The sequence below is a fragment of the Micropterus salmoides genome, unplaced genomic scaffold (assembly GCF_014851395.1).
Source record: "Micropterus salmoides isolate LMB-PRFRI ecotype aquatic unplaced genomic scaffold, ASM1485139v1 Ms_hic_scaffold_23, whole genome shotgun sequence".
Lineage (NCBI taxonomy): Eukaryota > Metazoa > Chordata > Actinopteri > Centrarchiformes > Centrarchidae > Micropterus > Micropterus salmoides.
Genome location: NW_024041484.1, coordinates 19,087,495 through 19,111,149, shown reverse-complemented (window position 1 = coordinate 19,111,149; position 23,655 = coordinate 19,087,495). Strand labels below are relative to the sequence as shown.

At 39.6% G+C, this 23,655-nt stretch overlaps 1 protein-coding gene across 4 annotated transcripts; it reads left to right on the top strand.

The window, feature by feature from the left end:
* The first annotated feature begins 116 nt into the window (after nucleotides 1–116).
* On the top strand, nucleotides 117–19,182 carry mtpn (myotrophin). 4 transcript variants are annotated; one of them, XR_005447395.1, is made up of 6 exons: nucleotides 117–494; nucleotides 5,764–5,877; nucleotides 8,881–8,964; nucleotides 11,536–11,689; nucleotides 17,856–17,972; nucleotides 18,219–19,182. XR_005447395.1 is itself a non-coding variant. In XM_038738684.1 (5 exons), the coding sequence occupies exons 1-4, from the start codon at nucleotides 423–425 to the stop codon at nucleotides 17,940–17,942; spliced, it is 357 nt and encodes a 118-aa protein (XP_038594612.1). In that variant the 5' UTR covers nucleotides 121–422; the 3' UTR covers nucleotides 17,943–17,972; nucleotides 18,219–19,182. The 4 variants fall into 4 exon arrangements, 2 of the variants coding, with proteins under 2 accessions (XP_038594612.1, XP_038594610.1); XR_005447394.1 differs by having other exon boundaries at nucleotides 17,856–19,182; XM_038738684.1 differs by lacking the exon at nucleotides 11,536–11,689 and having other exon boundaries at nucleotides 121–494.
* Nucleotides 19,183–23,655: the final 4,473 nt, after the last annotated feature.

The window sequence follows — 23,655 nt, the reverse complement described above, 5'->3', positions numbered from 1 at the left end:
ATACCTTAGACCGCGTGGCATGTGTTCTGTAATACAAATGTGTGAATTATTCCTGTCAAAACGTTTCCACCTAAATGCAACATAAAGCTTTCCTCTTTAATGTTAACTTCCGGGTAACATCAGAAACACTTCTGGCTTGCAGAAAGGCGGATCCCTCTCTGCCTCTCAGAACTTCTTTTGAGCCTATTTTTACCTGCCATACATCGGCGGGTCCTAGTAACACGCCAGCTCAGACTAAAATTGTTGTCTTACGTATTATAACGACATTGCATTCCCTCGGTCGAGTTCTACGACCGACTCAGCGCGACGACAAGAATAGTTTTCCAGCTCTAGCTAGCTAACTTTTAACGCACTAGCATTTAACTTGACAACTGCCCTGCAGCATAACAGGGAAGGAGCAACACCGGAGCAAACACAGGAAGATGGAAGATAAAGAATTGATGTGGGCATTGAAAACCGGGGACCTGGATGAGGTCCAAGCCAAACTGGTAACGGTAAGACAACTGGGATGTTTTCAGTGGGCAACAATTTTCTCGCAAGTGATTGCTTAGCTAACGTTAAGTTAACGAACTCCAGTTGGTAGGATGGCTAACGTTAGCTAGCTAACGTTAACGGCTGGAGTTGGGTAATGTTAAGTTAGGTAATCTAACATTGGCAGGCTACCAGGTCTTGGGGGATTCGTAACGTTATTTGTAGTATGTTGAGCTTTAATCCAGCTTGAATCCGTTTCGAAACATTTCAAGGCTAGCGTAAAGTTAACACAATTTAGTGACTTCTGAACGACAAGTTACATTAGCATAGCTAGCGACACGCCGTGCTACTCTTACCTGGCAATGGGTCGGTAATTTGGTAATTTTAACTGTCTTTGCTCCAACCGTATAACGGTAATTAGTGATAGTTCTAAGTACTTTAAACGTGGTGGGTTTGGCTTTAAGTATGGTGTTCGTTTAGGTCGACTAGCAGAAGTTATATCGATGCCACTTCCCTCAGAAAGCAACCTGTTGTTAAGCTAACCAGCAACAGCATCAGCTGGTAACGTTCCACATTGTGGATAACGTTAGCCGGCTATCCGCTACCGTTATGTCCATTGTAACTTAAGATAATGTCAGCAGCAGCAGCGTCAATAGTTGATTAGAGCACATGCTGTTGGACAGTGTTTATGATTGTCGGCAGAATGGTTTTCCTTTGACAACCATAGAGCATAAACTGTATGCTCTGTGGATGTGAGATAGCTAATTGCTAGCGAGCTAAACACCAAACGGGCCCGGGCTCCAGCAGAGCTAACGTTAGTGGGCGGGGGTCTCAGCTGTAGTCAAGGAGGAGATGGAGGCCCGGCTACAGTAATAAACCTGGCGGCACCCGGTCAGTCTTTTTGGAAGACTCTTTTCTTTTTAGAGAAGTATTTGCCTAAGCTAGTTAGTCCACACTTATTTCACTACAGAGCTTAAAGTGTCCCTTGGTCCTGTAGAAAAGGCTTGTGTTCTTGTCTCTGCTGGAGGAGGCCCTTTGTTGTACAAAGTATTAAATTCATTTATTGTAAACGCCAACTTGATATTGGCTTAGATAAGGTAAGGTATACTTTATACATATAGCGAAATTCCTTCTCTGCATTTAATCCACCCCTCAGCCTTATAGTTGAATGACAGCTGTATAGTTTATTATTGGATTCTTAATCAGTTGTGCTCCATAAATTACTACACTACAGTATACATATGTAGATGTTATTTCCTAAGACAGCACATTATCTTTTTAAAATAAGCAAAATTACATTGTTTTTTGGGCCCTTTTAATGTGTCTTTCAGTTGAAGTTTAAAAATACTCCATCCAAGCAAAGACTGTGTGTTTAATCAGACTGTTCAATTACTAGCTTGTTTAATGCCTAAACTCTCTCTCTGGAATTTCAAACACTTCCCACTGTGGGCTTCAGTCTGGCTGAATTGATGTTTATTGTAGTATATTCTGATATTGACCAGCTTTCACAGATGGTATAACGCTTTAAGACTAGGCTACTCTTGAAGTATAATTAACTTCTCCGCTCTTCACATGCATACTCAGTATGTTTCAACCACGCATACTTTCACCCTAGTAAAGTCAAAAATTGTGTTTTTATTTGTGGATTCTTGGATATCATCTAGTTGAAACTTTTCAGTGACATGAAAGCTAAATATTGTTGAGAAGATGAGACATAAATGTAGCTGAGAGCATACAACAGGACACAGTTGCATATTATACAGAGTTGATGCGTAGACCCCATGGTTTGAATATTATCTGGCTTACAAATCACCATACTAATAATGAATCTAAAGCTGATGATACATGGGGCAACTTTTTGAGCAATGTTACTGGGAAATCGTGCTGGGAGCAAGTCCGACTTATAGTGACGGCGAAGACGGATAGTGGTGGGGCGGGGCGAATGGTGGGGGAAGGGGATTACGGTAGTAATCTTTACTCATTACCATTGACGGGAACATTGCCCAGCACCATTGCTCTAAAAGTTGCTCTGTGTATTATCAGCTTAAGCCCTGATAATAGTTGCTGAATTTTGAGCAGAATTTGATATTAGTTTACTTTCAGACGCTTCCATTAACTTGGATTGTTTTCTCATTTCTGACGGTCCTAGTGTATGTCATAGGCTGTCTGGGTATGAACAACTGCAGTGCTTTGTCCATTTCTATAGTGTGGTGACATTTAAACACTATCACAAGAGGTCGAGGTTAGATATCCATCATTGCTAATAGATTCAGTGGGATTGGGTGTAAAATGAAGAATTGTCTTCAGTGTGGTGTACTTGACCTTCAGTGGAGTAGGGCTGCACAATTAATATAATCACAATGGCAATCGTCATGTGCGATTACATAACTGCAAAAAGTGTGCAATTTGATAAAACAGTGAAAGTGTGTGAGACACTCTGCTGTGTGTGCACTGCTGTCTGCTCATTATCTCCGACCACACCGGGCATGTGCCCCTAAAAACAGATAAGCCTATGTGCAATGAGAAAAATGTTTTATGAGCAGTGTACACGTTTTAAGACACAACCTACCATAACCCCCCTCCCCGCCCCACCGCTAATCATTCAAAACGTTGTCGGACTTGCCACCGCAACACCGGGAGAAATGGCGGCGCTCCGGTTGTTCTGTGTGCTACAGCGCTACACAAGCAGCAGCTTTAGCCTAGCCTTTCACTAACTAGTGACTTATGCGGCATTCAGATCAAACGAGAATTTAATCCACGCAACGCTCTCCTCACAGGGGTTTTATCGCTGGACAACTATTGAGTGTTCACACACAACGCGAATAAACCCGGAATAAACACAACTCACCGTTACTACAGCTGTATCAACCCAAAGTAAACAATTTGCTGTGATTAAATGGCTCAAACTGATTGAAATTAACTACAATATGATGCAGATTTGTTAAACGTATGAATTCAGGTCTGTCAGCAAGACAGCAGGACAACAACTTCTAAAATGTTTGTTTTCTGAATGGAGTTCGGATCGATCAGGGCTATGCTATCTTTTTTCACAGTAAAGTGCAACTATAAAGTTACATACGCTGCAATAAAGTTACATATTTTCTGAACTCACCAGGTATTTCAACCTCCTCACTTTATTTTTTCCCAGCAATGTCCAGTTTTGTCCGGTTTTTATATAAATATGAAGTAGTACCAAACGGCACTAACAACACTGTAACCGGATGTGCACAGAATCTAGCTGCTGAGAAGCTCGAGTGAAGATAAATCAACGTTGTAATCCCAAAAACTAAAGTAAAAAGCTAATTTAATAAAAGCAGTTTACTCCAAGCTCCTCCCGCGAGCAAACAACGTAGTTGTCAGAGCATAATCCAGTCCAACTACAGGTGTTTATTTCCAAAAGCTGGAGCGCTGCTCCCTGCTCCTCTCTCCCAAGTTTAGCAGCTCTTCGTCGGCCAGCAGATTTTCAGTTGCCCACTCTGCCTGGCCTTCTCCACACAACGCTCTGAAGCTGTCGGGGACGTACAGACAATCTCAATGTTGATAAGCTATCGCGATTCAGCGCCATGCGAATCCTTTGCGTTGCCTTCGCTTCGTGTCACTGGCACCGCCCCCTTCGCGTCGCTTCGCGCCACCCGAAAGGAAATCGCGGCTCTACGCATCTTTGCATTGACTTTGTATGTAAACTCACCACCCCGAACGCTCGCTTTGCTTTTGGTCTGAAAGCACCATTAAGCATCACAGCCAGTGCAGAGAAGCCAGAGCTTGAAAACCTTCCCTTATTGTCAAGGTCTTCTGTTTGGGAACACTTCCGTTTGCAGTGAAACATAATAACTGACAAGTTGATAAGACGAAAGCTGTCGGCCGCCATTTCGCAGTAGTGATCGTGTATGTTTCTAGCAACACGTCAAAATTGCTAACTCACTAATGGTATCACACGAAGGAGAACATCACTGCAACAAGGGGGGAAAACAAAAACGAACACAGTGCAAACGCCTTTCGGCATTTAAACAGACTTTAGACTTCAAAAAAGTTTATTGTGTGTTGTTTTTTTTCTTCAAGCTGGGATTGATAATGCTCATTGATGGAATAAAAGAATAAGAAGAATGCTGCACTGTAATCCATATTATATATTTTTTATTATATTTTGTTGGCTATATGTGGTATTGTTTTGAGAATATTTTATTTAGTGTAGAACTTGTTACTTTGCAGCAGTATTTTATTTCTTATTTTTTATTTGATGTAATTTACTTATGTGTACTTAAAAAATTGTTAACTAATTTGGATGTTTACAAAAGTTCATAATAAACCAGCAGCAATTTAATGTTTGGATTTGTTTCCCTTACTGTACCGAAAATAAACTGAACCGTGACTTTAAAACCGAGGTACATAACGAAACCAAGATTTTTGTGTACAATTACACTCCTATAATAAACTCATGTACAGTTCCTCCTCCAGGTTATGGATGGAGACTCTGCATTAGACAGATGTACATTGAGCCGGTGCCAGTGTGCCAATATTTGCTGCTTCTAGCCACCTCCTCTGTAAAGCAATTTGCTCCCCTTGTTCTGTTTTTAAATCTGTTTTACTTGAACAATAAACAATATTTACAACAACAACTTTGTTCAAGTTGAGAAATACACATTTCAAAATGTCAGTATTTTGTGCATCCCTTGATAATTAAGCAAGTAGACTCACAGTACCATTTCTTCCATTATAATCGAATCGCAATATTGTCCATAGTAATCGCAATATGACTTATTCTCCAAATCAGGCAGCCCTACCTCCTGCTTTCCATGGCCTTAGCAAATTCTACTCATATAATTTCTTATGGAGGCACATTTTCTCAGCTAATGAATTAATGAAAATTGCCCCACTTGCCTCTATCTTTTAGCCAGACAAATAGTTAATCGTGTACAGTTTTGAGAAAACTAGAACTGACAGCCACATTTGTGACTGATATGTCTTCCATTAGGTATTATTACTGGAGAGCCACCTGGCACGCACTATGACGTGCGTGCGTGGTTAGTGTGGTACGGGAACGAGAAAGGGTGATGGGTGTGTATGTCTCTTATCTTGGCTGACAGTCTGATGTCTAAAAGTACCACAGCAGGAAAGTGAAGGGGAGAGGATAGTGCACACACTTGTTTGTCACTGAATTTCAGTATGTTTGTATCAACAGTGAGGGTTTCCGTTTTCAAGTTAAAGATCCACCCAGATCTCTCTTTGAATGCATATTGTTTGGCTTGTCACAACACTGAGTTTATTGATTTCAGTTGTCTTCCTCTCTTTCAGGCTGAAGATGTAAACCGGACCCTGGAAGGTGGGAGGAAGCCCCTGCATTACGCTGCAGACTTTGGTCAGACAGATGTGGTGGTGTTCCTCATCTCTAAGGGAGCAGATGTCAATGTAAGACTACAGCTACAAGTAGAGGTCGACCGATATGGTTTTTTTCACGCCGATACCGATCTTTTGAAATCCGGGTCGGCCGATGGCCGATTAATGCTGCCGATTTATTTTGGCCGATATTTGCTTGGTTTTTAACCTCTATTTTCACAGAACTGAAGCACAGAAATCTGCGTTGATATTCGGTGCGGTAGATAACGGTCGTTAAGGTTCCAGTGCCGTATTAGCACCGGGTCTGTCTGTAGCTACCCGTTAGCAAAGCAAAGCCAGTCTGTCACTAGCCTATAGTGCGTTGGTCTCTTTTTTATTACTTATTTCTCTGCATTGAGTGACAACCCTCTCAAATATAAGACACACAAACAGAACAAATAAAAGTCTCAGATTCACTCTGTAATTGCAAAATTATTGCTTACTTATTGTGACATGATAGCAACTCTTCTGTGATAATGCAACTTCAACTACGATCCAAATTAGCCGAATGTCATGTGTCTTATTCAGGTTTTTTCTCGAAGTTGGCAGTAACATATCAAAAGTTTTTAATTAAATATAAAGGAGTAATAAGAATTGAATCCTTACCGTTAGCTCCTTAGGCACTGGATGAGGTCTGCTGCTCACTCGGCTGGAAAATGACTCTAGCGGCAGCGCCCGTCAAACACGTGTTCCACGACAACACTAGGCTGCCCACAGATGCGCCTGCCTAATAATCGGCTTCATATACTTGGATATTGGCCGATGCCGATTATGTTAAAAAATGCCAAAAATCGGCCGATTAATCGGTCGACCTCTAGCTACAAGCTACCCTCACATTCTTTTTGCATTAATTTGCCTACTATCCAAGGTTGCAGTGACCACAAAAATAACAGTACCTTTCATCGTCTAAGCCTATTTTTTAACTGCTTGATTTGGCATGAGCATTATCAGTTTGTTTGAACTAAAGTAGTCCAGCTGTTAAAACCAATTCATCGTATGCTGTTTCAGCCATTGTCTGTTCTCTCATTCAAAAACTGTCTAGGCTTACCAGGCCTCACATTTACCCTGATTGGCCCCCTGAGCCTCAACAGTCTCTTCTAGTGGTGTTGCAGTAGTTTGATCTATATCCACTAAAAGGGCACTTAACTATCCAACAGTATTGACATCTGTAATTTGGAAGGAGCTCTTTCATAATTTGCAGGTTTTTCTAAAGGTCTCATATGCGTGTTCAGTAACCAGCAGAATTGTATGTGCAAAGCAGCTGCATGAACCTGTGTACTCCTGTACACATCTAGCCATGGCAGGAAGCAGAGCTTTGTGATAAATGTGAGTCCAACATTGGATAAACAATTTGCACTACAATTTACAAGGCCTAGATGATTGTCTGTTATTTGTAGATCAATTGTGTTCTATAGAGTTTCTAGGGTGCTTGCTGATGCTCAAGGATGCTGGACACAGCAGCTCAACAGCAAAGGGTCCGCTGGTTCAGTCTTTACAGACACAAGGATCTAAAGGTGTACCAAAAGTCAGTCTTGCCTTGCCTTTCTATTGGAAACCAGCTCAGCAACTGAAATATGAGATTAAAAATAAGGAGATAAATATAGATTTGCAGCACAGTAAGCTTTCTTCATGGTGTCCGCAAGGTCTTAAAAAGTCTTAAAGGGTAATAAATCGGTTTTGCAAAAATTAAGGCCAATAAAAAGTATTAAAGTCTTACTCACCATTTAACAAGGTATTAAATTTCTAGATATTTTGCCCAAAGGGTTTGTATGGTAAAAGAGTGGGTGAACTTATTTATGTCACATAGCCTGCTCCATTCAGCCACAGCCTGAATAGAGCAGGATATAAAAAAAAAAAAAGTTTGATGTGCCACAGCTTTCCAAATGAACTCATCATTCTGCATGAATAGTTACGATTATTGATGAGTTAGTAGCCTACTTAAAATTAAATAGACTAACATTACCATGTAGAACATTTTAATGAATAAAAAAAAACCCAAAATGAAACTGCTGTAACTAGAATTAATGTAACGGTGGTAAACTATATACTATTATATAAAATTATAATAGATATAGTAACATCATACAATTATTATATCAATCAATATTAACAATAAACATTATATTAAATGTTATACTTATACACTCATTTATACTAGTTCCTTCTCCAGGTTGTGGATAAAGCCCCTGTAGATTTAGCCAGAGCAAAACTTTTAGCCTCCTCCTCCTGAGACCAACATGTTCTCCTTGTTCTATTTTACATCTGTTTAACTGAAGTCATTGTACTAAAACATTTACACAAATCAGCTATAGGATGCAGACAGCAGCTGTTGATCGTGAATGTCTGTGCTACACTGCCTTATACTACTAACGTTATCCATTTCTCTATTTATTCTCAAACTTTGTTCCCTTCTGGCGTATTTGAATTTTGTTGTATTTATACAGTGGTCAATGAAAGTTATCACAAAAAAAAGTAAATGTAAGTTAAAGGTGCGTTGTGTAGTTTTAGTGGCTTCTAGCATTAAGGTTTCAGATTGCAACCAACAGCATACACTTTACATATTTATGCCTGAAAATAAATTTTTAAAAACTGTCAGGTAGTTATCAACTGGTCGGCGTTTGCAGGAGAGTTAACTTTTTAAAACTCCCCAATGTCCCTTTTAAAGGTGTGTTGCTGACTGAACTGGTTATAGCTCAAAGTGGCGCAGCAGTCTTAAAATATGTTGAAAAGGTCTTAAAAGGTATTGAGTTTTACTTCAGGATTCCTGTGTGTGTGTGTGTGTGTGTGTGTGTGTGTATATGTATACCCTGTTCTTATAATTTCTGAACATGATAAGTTTTACAGGGGACTAAAACTTTGCTTTGAGGATTTATTTTTCTTATTTAGTCTTGATAAAAGAGGAATGTAGCACTGAGTAGGAATGCAGTTGTTCCTATGATCTGCTGATATATGAAGCTTTTCTCCAAAAAATTCTGTGAGGTTCTCCTTTGTTATTTTTTCTCCCACTCACGACTTTCCCACCCGCTCCCCATACAGGCTCCAGACAAACACGGGCTCACTCCACTGATCTCTGCCTGTTTTGAGGGTCACCTCTCCTGTGTCAAGGTCCTGCTAGAAAAGGTTGGTACTTTATTTGAGCATGCTCAAATCATACATCTGAATCTGCGCACACAAGTGCTTGGTGTCCTTCACCACTCAGTGCCTGTTGATTTGTCAGTGGCTCTATGTGAGCCGTGAGTGCTGATGAGGTAACTCATTGGACAAAAGGCCCTTTAAATCAGTCCTGTGGAGGCTGTGCTGGAATGTTCATAGTACATTGCACAGTATTACTGCTGTTCACTTGTTTTGTGTCTGTTTTTAAGCAGTTTCATTTTCAGTTTCAGAGGTGCTCAGGCCTTTGCTCCATCTAAATGTCTTCCTCATCCTTCCACCCCAGCCTCCCTCAGTTCTTTAGCTCTGGAACTATCTTAAATTTCACCTCAGTCAAAAAGATGCATGTGGGAATGTGCGCACACAGTCACAGCTGTGAGGAGAGAGACAATACTGAGTCAGGCACAGCTGGCATAGGATGTAGAAATGCAGCTGAATAATGAGCATACCATAATGAATGTCCAATCCAACAAACGTCATCCAGCAGAAGAAAACAAGATTTGTGCATCTCCATCACAGTCAAATAGAACGCCTCATTTGTAGGTGGAGGTAGAATGTCAGTGCCTCTTCTTGCACGTCTTACCTGAATGTTTGCACACCAGTCATATACATATAAATGACACATCTTCTGCTCATCTAGGCTGGTGGAGTTCTTTCACCACTGCCCAAATGAGCCAGACTACAGTGGAATTGTGACAACGAATGTCACAGAAATGGGGTCCACAATAGCTACTTTATTATGAAATCCATCCTAATTTTTCCATGTTTTCTGTTTAAATTTTTCAGAATTCTGTGTTTTACATTTGAAGCATTTAAGTTTACTCAGTGTCAATGAATTTGATTTATCATGCAGAGATCCATGTAGAAATATTTAAATGCATGTACAGTTATTTATGGGACATATATGACAAATCACAAAAGTATTGCAACAGCAGGGTATTAAAATACTATAATATACCAACAGTACTGTTGCAATACATGTATTGTGAATTGTCCCCTGGTAAATCAGTTGTTGACTATTAACAGTTCTTCCCACGGCTCTTCTATAGGCAAGGTAAGTTTATTTGTATAGCACATTTCAACAACAAGGCAATTCAAAGTGCTTTACATACAATAAAAAAGCAACATAGGGAAATACATTTAAATATAATTAAATAAAATGTCTTAAATAGAAAATAAAAACAAGATAAAACAGGACAATGAAAGTTAGACTGCAATGTAAGTATAAATCTTCTGAATATAATAAAAGGCGGCAGAAGCAAAAAGAAATGTCTTTAGCCTTAATTGTTAAGAACTGACAGTTGCAGCAGTTTCGGGAAGTTTGTTGTAGATATATGGTGCACAAATGAATGCTGCTTCTCCATGTTTAATTTTGACACTGGGGACAGAAAGCAGACCTGTCCCAGACAACCTAAGAGGTCTGAATGGTTCATAACGTAAGAGATCATCAGAAATGTAACTTTAACCCTAAACCATTCAGTTCTTTATAAAAAAACAGTTGCATTTTAAAATCAGTTCTTTTGACAGACAGGAAGCAAGTGTAAAGGACAGCCTCCATATACTGTTCGAACACACCACGGCAATAAGGGGGTCTGACGGAGGCTACTCTCACGTGCAGCGTGCCCCTAAATGACACCAAAACATAGCATAGTTTCATTTGGCTTAAGTGCTGTGGAATTTTTTTTATAATTTTAACGAAAACCCCATTTTTTGTTGTTTTTTTTTCTTCAAATTTATAAACTGCATCCACATTTTGGCAAATTCCATTATATTCTGCGTTTTACAGTTGATGCCGTTTTTATTATCCAGTTCCATGATTCCATCTGTCTATTCCGCACTGCAAAAAGCATAGGGCATTACGACTTGTCTTTCAGTACCCCGCTTCGGTTTTTTGTCTCTGGTACTCCTCTGTCATTTAACACTTGTATATATGTTTCATTAGCTGACAACTTCCTGATTTAATATTCTTTTTATATCTGTAGCTCATGCTTAAAGGAAGACATGCCTTTTGGTTAAATCTAGTAGCTGCGTGCCATTCCTGCAAGAGAGCGTTGGTTTAGCAATAGGCACGGTCACATAGATGGCTCAAATGCTTTACACTCGAAGTGTGCTGCAAGCCGATGTGTGTATACGAGATGGAGAGATGGGAGGCTGAGGGTAAGTGAGCAGCTGCCTGTTTCCAGCCAGGCTAAATGAGGCAGGGTAAATGAAAGCTCCTCTACAGAGTTGTTTCACGGTGGCATCATCTTGGCTCAACTAAAGTAATGGGAAGAGGGGAGGGGGCATTCACAAGTCACACTACCCATTAGGGAAGTCATTTTTTACACTCTATACAATCACATATGCACCATTCAGGCCGACTTTTCATTCAGTTCAGTTTAAACTGCGCTTTGAAGCAGACGTTTGAAAAGAGGAAATAGTAATGTGTACCATGTATGAAAAACACTAGTGTTTGGTTAAAGAGACACTTACGTGGTACTCCACTGCTTACTTATTCCTGTTGGCATCGGCTGTACTAATCCCCCATTTTCATCAACACAGCCGCACACCCCGGCCCTCGCATCAACAAGCCAGCAGTGTCTTGCAACCATTCGGCCAGCAGCTGGCCAGCAGCTGGCGTCATTGCTGTTGGCTCACAGATAAACCGAAAGAAGCGGCCAAGGCCAACAGGAAGAAAATAGCAGTTTACTACTCAGTAAGTTCTTTCCCATAAAAGTTGCTAACGTAACATTGGGCATGCATGGGCAGGTACATCATTCTGCTTCAACGTCTATTCGACACAGAGCTATTGTTTGGTTTGCAGTAGTTTATTCTGTCATAAGCCTGTATTAACTTGCATTATTATTATGATAAGATGGTTGAATAATTTCTTGGTTGGTAGAAATTTTTAGTCACATGCCACCTATGGTACATAACAATGATAGGGTTTAGGTTTAAAATCAACATACTGTCTTTATTGTTGAGTGCAGTCATTTTCCTTTATTTCCCCTGGTACCAGTCACGTAGCCACAACCTCAGTACATCCCCCTGGAAGCCAGAAGCTCTTCTTGACCAGAAGACATCTGAAATAGTCCGCTATGCAAGTACCACTACTACATTAGAAGTGAAAGGCCCTTGGGTGGACACTTTTATTTTGCTTTTAAAAGCCATTGTCTAGTATCATGAGACAAAACAGGCAGCATATAGCTCATCTGAACAGGGATTATGGTGCAAAGCGAAGATATGAGCGAACCCACGGGTTTGCTCCTCTCATGGCTCTGTACTCATCTCCACTAAGCACCAACGAGGATTAACACCCAGACGCAGCCAAAAGGTCATCAGTCACAACAGAGACTAGATCTCAATACATCTACCCCTGGCAGCTCTGAAAACTCAGCATGTGTCTTAACATGAGATTAATACGTTGTCCCACAGCCACACCATTGACTGTGCTGCTGCATATCCACTCTGTCTGACAGCACCTGCTGCACCACAGCCACTAACATTGCAGTTGAAAAAGGAGCCCACTGAGAATACTGAATAGTGACTATTAGACTGTCAGACATTCTTGTGTTATCACACAGAATGGCTTGCTTCCCTAGTGCATCATGGGAGCTGACCCCTGACTGAGTGCTGTGTTGTTGTTGGCAATGAATTATAAAAGGCCATTTTAACCCCAATAGGTGACCAAGCCCTGAAGATCGTGGCCGAGAGTGCTGACTATAGCCTGGCAAGTTAATTTTAAGTCAACAATGAAAGGGCACGCACAGGCATACGCACACGAATACTCACGGATCCTTTTCTTCTATGAGGAACTGCGTACATGACCACTGGCTAGGAAGAAGTGTTATAATATTATTTTGTCATGTCATTTCCTGCTGGTTTCTGAGTTTTTTTTCAGTGATTAATAATTGTGCAGACACAAAAGAAAAGGTGGACATTTCTGACAGTTCAGCAGATGTGGAAGAGTACAACAAAGCCACTTGAAAGCACGTATCACATTTTACTATCGTGAATATCTGCATTTCTTACCCAATTTTTTTTTATGCTTTTGGGCTTTTGAACAGAAGTAAATATCTCTCAATACTGATTGGTGACAGTAGTTTAGATCCTATGTTATTAACATCTGCATAACATGCTTTTAATACAGAGTACAGAGTCTTTAATAACACAATCACATCTGAAAATATTTTCGGCAAATTTATGACTTTATAATCCTAGAATATTCAAGATTTTCACATATTCATAAATTTACGACATTAATCTCAGAGTCTGTTTTTTTTTCTCTGTATACCCCCTCCCCCAGCCCCGTAAATAATTTAACCTACATAATACCCCTCATATGCTGTCATAGATACACACTGGTAAACACAAAAACTAGTGGGATAAAAAATTTAATAAATGTTGTTGTTTTTTTTGCCTAGGTCTCTTCCGTACAGTGTCTATTCAGGATATTCTACCCTACCTGGAAAAGGGTTACTAATGAGTTAAATAAGATTTCAGACCTAGACAGTATAAAAGACATTTTGTGCTCCTTTTCACACAAAAGCCATATCCACATTTTATTTCGTTTGCACAGGGATTAAAAAAACCTACTTTTATGAATTGAATACTGTAATTGTTCCACCTCCAAATATGGTGGTATACACAAGGCATATAATTGTGTTTGACAGATAAGATACCTGGTTTGGTTCCCAGCATTGTTGGTGAAAGGGCTAGGGTCAAGGTGTAATGTTGTTTCTTGCCATCTAAATTAGACCTGTAGAGTCAGTTACTAGGTATGGTCTTGAACCAGCTGATAATGACTTCCCCAGAGCTGGAGAAGCAAGCAAGTGAGGGGGGGGGGGGGGGGGCTTCTTCCTATCCTCCCCTTCAACCCCTGAACTCACTAGAGTGGAAAGTAGTAAGTATGGTTGGTAACTGGGTACCTGATATGAATAACACAGCCGCTATTGGAAAAGTTAAGTGGAACTACAAATACTTTACATGAGAGTGGTATCGTGTAACTCTTGTCAAGAAAGCTAATAAACCGATTTCTCAAAATGTTAGACATTTCATTTTAAAGTAAGTACACACTGGTAAACACAAAAACTAGTGGGATAAAAAATTTAATAAATGTTGTTGTTTTTTTTGCCTAGGTCTCTTCCGTACAGTGTCTATTCAGGATATTCTACCCTACCTGGAAAAGGGTTACTAATGATGAGTTAAATAAGATTTCAGACCTAGACAGTATAAAAGACATTTTGTGCTCCTTTTCACACAAAAGCCATATCCACATTTTATTTCGTTTGCACAGGGATTAAAAAAACCTACTTTCATGAATTGAATACTGTAAAAGATGATGTGTCGATACCTACTCCATCATGGCTAGAAGACTAGCTGATTTTACATGTGTGCCATGAGTGAGTTACAATCATTAGTGAATCATCAGAAAATGAATCAGCAATTGGTTAATCGTTTACGTAATTTTTTATACAAAACTGCAAGGAATTGTATGGTTCCAGCTTCTAAAGTATGAATATATGCTGCTTTTCCTTGTCTTAATTGCAGCCCAGGGGCCTCATTACATAACATTCCTAAGTCTGAAATCCAATCTTATCTCAGTTTAAGATGACATTTAGGATTTTTGATATTTCCTAATTACATTTAGGGGGGAAAAAATCCTATCTTAGGATAGGAATTTAGCTATTGCAGAACAATCCTAACTGAAGAATTTCCTCTTCCTTAAGTTAGATAGCCAGTGACAAGTTAAGTCAGACAACCTTTGTCAAGGATAGAGGCAGTTTCATACATTCTAAACACACAGAGAGAGAGAGAAAGAGAGATTAAAGCGTAAAGTAATCAAAGAGTAATTACTTGTTTAATGAAATGTATGGGGCTGATTCTTATGGGGTGTGTGTGTGTGTGTGTGTGTGTGTGTGTGTGTGTGTGTGTATATATGTATATATAAAAAATATGATTCTTTGGCAATGTTGTTACATTCATGCCAATAAAGCTAATTTGGAGAGAGAGAGAGAGAGATCATATGATGAATTGCTCTTGCTGATGAGTTGCTCGTGGACAAAAAAAGTAGGGTAGACATGCAGGAGATAGTTTGTGAATATAGAACATTTTCTTACCACTAAATATAGACTACAGCATTGCTGTTCCAAAAAAAATTGGGATCCATACCATTCACTTAACCATCCCTAATTTAGTTGTCACGGTTAGCCGGAGTGTTTTTAAAATTTGGGAAAGCTCATTAATGTAAGTGTTGTAGGGTGTATGTCATTGATGGCCATTGGCGGAGTATAGAGCTATTCATTGTAACTACCACAAATACCCATAGGGAATTAGTCTGTGGCAGGCCCAGTAGAATATTGTTTAGGGCACTATAGGTATGTGACTAGAAGGAAATGTTCATAATGAGATTGTTCCACCTCCAAATATGGTGGTATACACAAGGCATATAATTGTGTTTGACAGATAAGACACCTGGTTTGGTTCCCAGCATTGTTGGTGAAAGGGCTAGGGTCAAGGTGTAATGTTGTTGTGGGGGGGGCTTCTTCCTATCCTCCCCTTCACCCCCTGAACTCACTAGAGTGGAAAGTAGTAGTAAGTATGGTTGGTAACCGGGTACCTGATATGAATAACACAGCCGCTATTGGAAAAGTTCAGTGGAACTACAAATACTTTACATGAGAGTGGTATCGTGTAACTCTTGGCAAGAAAGCTAATAAACCGATTTCTCAAAATGTTAGACATTTCATTTATCATACATAGATATAAACAAACAGGCATTGGGGAATTACATACACTATCTCAGCTGCAGTCTGAAAAGAAGAGGTGTGAGGCGAATTTGCAACAATCGGCGTTAAGGGGATATTTATTTATTTATTATTTATATAAATATCTACCACTGTTTGGTTGCGAAATAAACTACCACTAAGGGACTTTGATCACCAGTCACCAAATGTATACAAACAGAGGGCTGTAACTTAACTGGAGTGCACACTTCCTAACAATGTGAAGCATGTTATGAGTTGCCAAAACCCACTTTGTCTTTTGTCTCTTTACCAATTAGAGATGCAGATCTGACAGGGTACTCGCTCAGCCCTGGTAAATCTCTCTTGCTTGGGACGTGCTCTGTTGCTCCTATGGCATGGAATTTGCACCCAGACAGCCATCCTCACACTGCCGGGCACTTGAACTGGGCCACATTGTTTTTGATGCTTGCTTCTCCACGCAACAGTATTCTCTCTGCCGTGGCCCTGTAAGCCCTCTGCTAAGAGGCTGAAGTTGGCAGGCCAAACAAAGAGACGTCTCTCCACTCCATGCCCCTCCACTCCTCTGTTGCCCATTAAGTCTGTTGTCACTACATGTGTATTCAACACATTTCCTGTTTCACTCTCTATTTTTTTAGGTTTGTTTTTGTCCTTAGTAATCCAGATGATTGCGTCCACTCCCATCCCTTCCACATCCATTCTGTTATCCCTCAGAGCTCAAATGGATTTATGCCTCGGTGTCTGTGACTTTGTTTTGCATGTGCTGTCTGGATAAAGACAGGCTGCCAGACAAGTGCTTAGTCACTAAGTTAGAGGAAAATAAAAGTGACAGAAGTTTCACCATTAATGTTTAGGTAACATACCAGGATAGCTGCTCACTAAGGTTCTATGGACCTAGGCAAGACATTTATAGGAAGCTTTATTGGCAAGGGGTGACCACTCCAATGCAGCCCTACAGTGAACTCCAGGCTGGCCTCTGTTCCACAAACTACTTTAACTTAACTCAATCTCTCATTAGGGGTTTCTTTCTGTAAAAATGTCTTCTTATTAGGGTTAGAGAGACGCGGGGCAAGCTGGTGTGTTTACCTGAGGTGTAGGCCTCTTATGTGTCTATGTGTCTGAGTATGGGGAGAAGAGAATTCTGAGGAAGGTGCTTAGCATATTTAAAATCTATAATAATAATAATGTTCCTGTTGATTAAAACATGCAGCTTTAATGTGGAAAAATTTAGATTTTTTTTTTTTTGTTTGTTTTACAATCGCTCTGACTGCTCAGCCATGGACGATGGCATCATCTTACCGGCCCAACCCTACTTCTAATGTCTACCATAAATATAATGACCACTAGCCACTTCCTATTCAGAAGTAAAAATTTTGCAACCTTAACACAGTTAAATGATTCATTTATTAGCATACAAAAATCTACTCCCATAAATGTATCAGTGGGGGTACTTGGGTCATTGTAATTTGGTTTGTTTCCATCCATAATGTTCACCATTACTCCTTTCTAATGTCATTTTTCCAACTTTAGAGCTGTAACCTCTGCTGTCTAAGACTTATGGAAAATGGTGTTTGTTAAAGCCATTGAATGTTAAAAAAAAATACCATCAATATTTAGATATATTATGGAATGAACTACATAACAATGCATTATGTAGATGGTATGTGTATCCCTATTGTCTTCGATGCCGACCATACATCTGTCTCGCTGTTGTTTTTGTATAAAGGGCTGCTTTAGGTGGCGAAGCGAGCAGCCGGCCCACCAGGATTAGGATGAGTTGTGGACATTTCTTGTAATGCTTAGTGAATTTAAAAACCGTTAAATGTACTTCAACTTCCCGGCGAGTTACAACAGAGCCAGATTATAAAATAGAGGGAGTGTGCCAATGACCATATGAATCTCGCTCTCTGGAGTTTTCTTTCTTCACCTCTGCATGTGTACTTGGCTCTGTTTGGATGCAAACGGACATAGGACACTATTTGAAAACGGGCTCTAGATTGCGGTCTCACTCCTCACCTTAACCCATGACTCAGTGAAGTGGAGTTGGCATCATACTGTGAGGAAGACTTGATGCACCTACTTAGCATATTTAATATTCATGTCCCCTCTTTTCCACAGGGAGCTGACAAAGACCGAAAAGGACCGGACGGCATTAGTGCCTTTGAAGCTGCCGAGAGCGATGCCATAAAGGCTCTGCTCAAGTGAGACACCACAGTGTGGGAGGTGGCTGGACAGGTGGGTGAACGGACAGACAGATGGATGCAGTGGTCCCCTGACAGAAGATGGACTTGCCCCTTTTACCCCAATCAACCTCTGTCGTATCACTGCTTTTGTCTGTTTGTTTGAGGGTCATTTTGTCTGTCTGGTGATTTTCCTTTACCTTGTTTATTTTCTTTTCCTCAAGTTTTTGGGATAGGTTTTTCTCTTCTTTGGCCTCTGTAGCCATTTAACAGAAGGACTTGTCAATTATGTCTCCCTTAGGGACCAAACACTGGGGGAGCGCTCTCGCACCTGGATCCTAGAACACTGCTCAAACTAGAAATCACTCTAATAATGTAAATGCAAAGCTTAGCACATAAATACACATCTCTCATTTGCGGTTCTCTCTTAAAACTGTAAAGAATTCAAATGGTAATGGATCAATAGTGTGTTAACATTTTTTACACCTTCAGTACAAGTATTGTATGGTCAGGGCTTAATCTCATCAACAGTAATTTCACTGTACTTTACTAGGTAGATTGAAAGAGAAAGCTTGTAAAGTTTCTTTATATTGACCTTTCATTATGTGTGGCCTCTTACTCTATCTTGATTTTGTTTTTTAATAGACCAAACTGTCCCTCCAATCTTGAAATTTAGGAAATGTTGATTTTCCTTTTCTACTTGGCATATCACTTACATATCAAATGGTGTTTTTGACAAATTTTACGTTGGAAATGCATAAAAGATATTCTGTGTTCTTTGACCAATCACCATGCTGGCTAACTAGAAAGACTTGAATGTTGCAATTTAAAAAACCTGTTACTGAATCCCTTTTTGAAGTAACGTTAACAGCAAATAATAGAATAAGGAATTTTAGAAATGTGTTCATTTTGTGATCCCTGGAGTGAGATTTCAGAGCAAAAATTCCCATTTTTTTGCAGCTTCTCTTTGTGTTTTGTAATTGATGGGCTCTGGGGGCTCTGAATGATGGGTAAATGGGGGTTAGAGTTGAAACTGGATGGTGGGGGCTGCTAGTGTTTCCCTTGCCTTGGATTCGGTTAGAAGCCCTGCCTGTTTTGCTGCATGTCAAAAATTGCCTCTGCTTTTACGCTATGAAATGGTCGCTGGTCTCTCTTGGTTGCTTTCAAATTGATTACTACAATGTAATGGACAAAAAAAGATGCTCTTGCTGACTTTGTTGTGACAAAAAGTCTGTAAAAACAAATAAAAAATATCTATAAAAATATCTGTTAACTGAACTTAATTTCTTTGAAAACTAGCTAAACAGTTAGGTGTGAAAACACCCATAATGTTGCCTGGTGGTAAACTGTGAACTACACAGTTTTTGAAATAATACATCCTTTTGAAAAATATATAGCAGTTATTTGACAGCTGACACTGGAATTAAAAGGCTTAGTTGGCTTACTACCTTGCATTAATGTTCCTTTTATTTTAAGAAGACATTAACTGCCACTCATTCCACTGTTTCCAGTACCATGAAGATCCAGATGAATAACGGGTACATTTTTAGTAAAAGGGACATACTGCTGTTTAACAAATTTTACCTTTGGCATTCTCATATAGCCTTCGGCAGTCTAATCAGTATTTGTGAACTTAAGCAACTCAGGTGTGTTGCAAATGTTAAAAAAAGAAAAAAAAAACTGCAGATTCTAATCTTTGTTGTCATACCAATCTACCGCCTCAAGCTGTTCCAATATGAATCATAGACTGAATTTGACTCCCACTAGCTTTGTCTGGATTCAAATTAGCTATTATAATGGGACATTCAGTACTAATACAGAATATACACTACTATCCACAGAAAACTAGAGCAGTCATACCATAAGTATTGTCATAGTCACTTTCATCACTTCATTTTGTGTCACCACTGTAAAATCAACCCACGTCTCATAACAGTGGTAGAACCACTGTGGACAGACATGCATTGTCAAAAGCAATTGTTGAAAGCAATGCCAGGTCAAAATCCTTTTCTCAACCAAGAGATGGACTGGATGTTATAAGTTAATTATGATGTGGCCTTGTAGTTCACCATATGGACCATCCAGTAACCAGGTGAAAATAAATCAAGCGCGCAAACAGTCACCCAGCCTGATGATTTTTGAACTACTTCACAATCAGCCCAATTCCTACCACCTCTATGGGAATAGTGCGGAGCACTGACCACTCTCGCAGGCATGGCAGAAGAGAGATTTTTTTCCACCAGTGTTGTATGTTCCTTCAAGTGGTTTTCAGGTGTGTCTACATAAATATTTTATGCTTTACTCCACACTGCTCACATTTGAAACAGGTTGAGGTTGACAACAGAAAACAAATCTTTTAAGTATGATTCCACAGCAGATGAACAGAAATTGTCTTTGTTTACTGCAATAAAATTCACCACTCCAAATTGACTTTCATCAAGGAGGCTACTGATGAAAATGTGTTTGGGACGGCAATGGGTTAATGCTCAAAAACCTACAAAGTGGTTCCCAACTTTTTTTGTCTGACATACCTCCAACGCCCTGTCTGACTAGATCAAGAATCCCTTTATCGTGTCCCTTGGAAATGGGATGAAGGTTTGAATGCCAGGAATTGAGATCCAGGGATTTTCCAGGTTCTGTTTCTCCCAGACAGATACCTGCACGAACCAGGGATTTTTAACATGCAGCTGTGTGGCAGCATTCCGGCTGTGGCTTCTCACTGAGACATTGTTCCGGCTCTGTTACTACCAACACTCCTGTGCTGTAACTCCAAGACCTTATTTATTTGCTACTAATTTATGTGTGTTTCACATAGTCACACACACATACATATTAAATATTTACGTTTTTCAAAACTTTAAAACCCAAAATAAACATTTTATGGTTACCACACTGCATCAAAATGGAAACTTCTAGATGTTTGTGAGTCACGTCATACACATTTCCCTGTAATTTAACCTGACACATTTGGAATCTTTGGAAACCTCGACATCTCAACTAGAATTTAAAATATGAGCACTGCTTGTCCACATGATGTGGATTACTAATGATGGACCTACCAAAGAGTCCTTAGGCTAGAAGCAAGTGCGAGAAATCAATGTAAGCATGTCGTATTTGTTGAAAAGTTGCATCATGTCCTGTCAAATGAACACACCCAGAGGGAAGCTGCAGAAAGGTCTGAAGTACTTGGTGAATGCTGCATTGCTTTGTTAATCAGACAGACACATGCCTCTCTAGGCCACTTGCCATGTTTGTATACTCACGCCTGGGAACACAGACAAATCAATTATTGCAGTGTGGGAAAACATCAAGATAAAATGACTTGGCCATGTTTTGACAGCCTCATCTCCCTGTTCCCACCTCCCAACCTGTACCATCTTATTTCTGCTCATTTAAATTACTTTCAACGTGAAAGAAGAGAAAACTGAGGTCCACTCTTGGTTGACAGTGACATTGGAACATAAAAGACCCAATATTTTCCTTTGTCTTTGTCGAGGGAATCATTTTTATGTCTGCAGAAGAAAGGCTGATGATAAATGTGAAATGAATCATTGGCAATACATTGTCATTTAGTTCTTAAATTGCTTTTCCACAGGGTGTTCAGGCTTCCTGTGTTTCCACAAAGGCACTAATCCTGCTTAGGATCATTAGTATCATGTTTCTTTCCTGTTGGTCATGTACTGTGCAGATCACTGGTTCCCAAACTGCTTTTTATTTCATTACTCCAAAAACACAACCAGAAATGTATAAGAATATTCCATAAGTCACAAGCATATGAGCATCAGTCTTCTGACAAGAAAATATCAGTGTAATGAGAAGTCAGAGGAGTCACATAACTTCTTTTGACCTCTGCTCCCACCTGCTGTTTTCTACAGAAAACTGCAGGAAGATATCTACTGAATCTGTAGGAATTGTAAAAAATATCCACCAAAAATTATGCAACCACTGTTTTTTATTTAAATTGAAAATATTGCCGTTTGCATAAAACATTACTATAGATAATTTGAGAGTCAGTTAAAATACATACAGTACTGTCCCCTCGCATTGACATAGGAATAGAGCCTAATTGAGTGCCTCTACAATAATTACCAGATCCAATAATTAGCAGGTGTGCCCACATATGTGCACACACGCAGATGTATGCACGCTCCCAAGCACACAATCTCCCATTGTGTCTCATCTGTTTTTCTTACACACAGTTGCTACAGAGACTTCAGACAACCAGCTTAAAATGGTGATTAATGAAGTAGCAAATCCAAATTATTAGCATAATTAATATGGACTCCCTCCCTCTCTTTAATCTGTTATTGACTCCTTGTCTTGGGCATTAGTTGAGCTTATGAAAAATATTCAACAAATCTATAACTTATTTCCCTAGTTGTAGCTCAGCGATCATGTGACCTGGAGATAAGCCAACCGTGAAATCAACCATTAAATCCAAGGAGTCCAACGAATTGAAAACTGATGGACTAATTTTGATTGAAAATTTGAATTTAGATCATTTTTGTATTTTGTTTTAATAAGACTTTTATAGCTGTATAGTACCCCGCCCCCATATGAAATATGGAAATAGAATCTTATTTGTACCCTCAATATTTAGTGTTTAACCAACTCCAAACCACACTGGATGACCGCATTCCTCCTGTTTTATTTTGGTAGCCAGTATAACAAGCGAACCATTCTATTTAAAGAGCAACTTGCAGGTTGGAGATCCCAGTGAATTAATGTGCAGGAAAATAACTAGATTTTTCAAAAAATAATTTCTGCTATCATTAGTGGAACAGAGTGTTACTTTCAACGCAAAACAAACAAATTGGACATCACAAAAGGGAGAGCGGCCAAGCTAGGTCCTGTTTAACATTAATAAATATGGATTGTAATTATGAGCCTTCTAGGTGTCCAAGAGGCCAGGAACAGAGAAGTAATAGAATAAATAACGGCCATTGGCGAGAAATTGAGATTTAGTGTAACAGCCAGTGGAGACATCGTAGTATTGTAAAGTTTCCCTAACAGAGATGCTCACAAGTCTCTAAGCTAGAGTCCAAGTCAAGTCTCAAGTCTCTCGTGGTTATAATGAGCGTCACCTGCTGCGTTCCATCCAACCAGCTTAGAACACTGCATATCTATAAGAAATTGTGTAACTGTAACCTGTTTTTCACTTACAGAGCACAACCATGTAGCCTAATGTGCAATTCATCTAAAACTAATGACAGCTTATAAACTACTGTAAGTCAACACTTCCCCAAGACTATTAAACCCAGTGTAACGTTAACTAAATAAAAGCAGATAAAGAGACTGATCGAGTTTTTGTAAGGACTTGGTGGATATCTAAACGGAGCAAAAAGAACTGAATATTGGACTGGCCTAAAGCACTTCTACAAATGTAAAGGATAAAATTGGTCCATTTCTGCTGGATGTGTAAATACACAATTGTTTTCTAACACACTAGCTATTGTGAACCTTTCTTGCCAACTTGCTGTACCACATCCTTTAACAAAGTGTTAAGAAGGACTTCTGTTATCCATTTCTCTTTGTCAAAATGAATGAGGACACCGTACCCTCTGAGAGCTCAGATTGCGAGCCTCTCCCCCTAACCGTCTTCTCTACATCTCTATCACTCAGGAAAACAGAAGTTAGAGAGAGAAGGATAGAGAGTAGACTGGGTTGTAAATTTCCATCATTATCAGTGTCTCCAAAGTCCATACAATACAAGAGACATTTAAAAGTTGTGCTCTGAC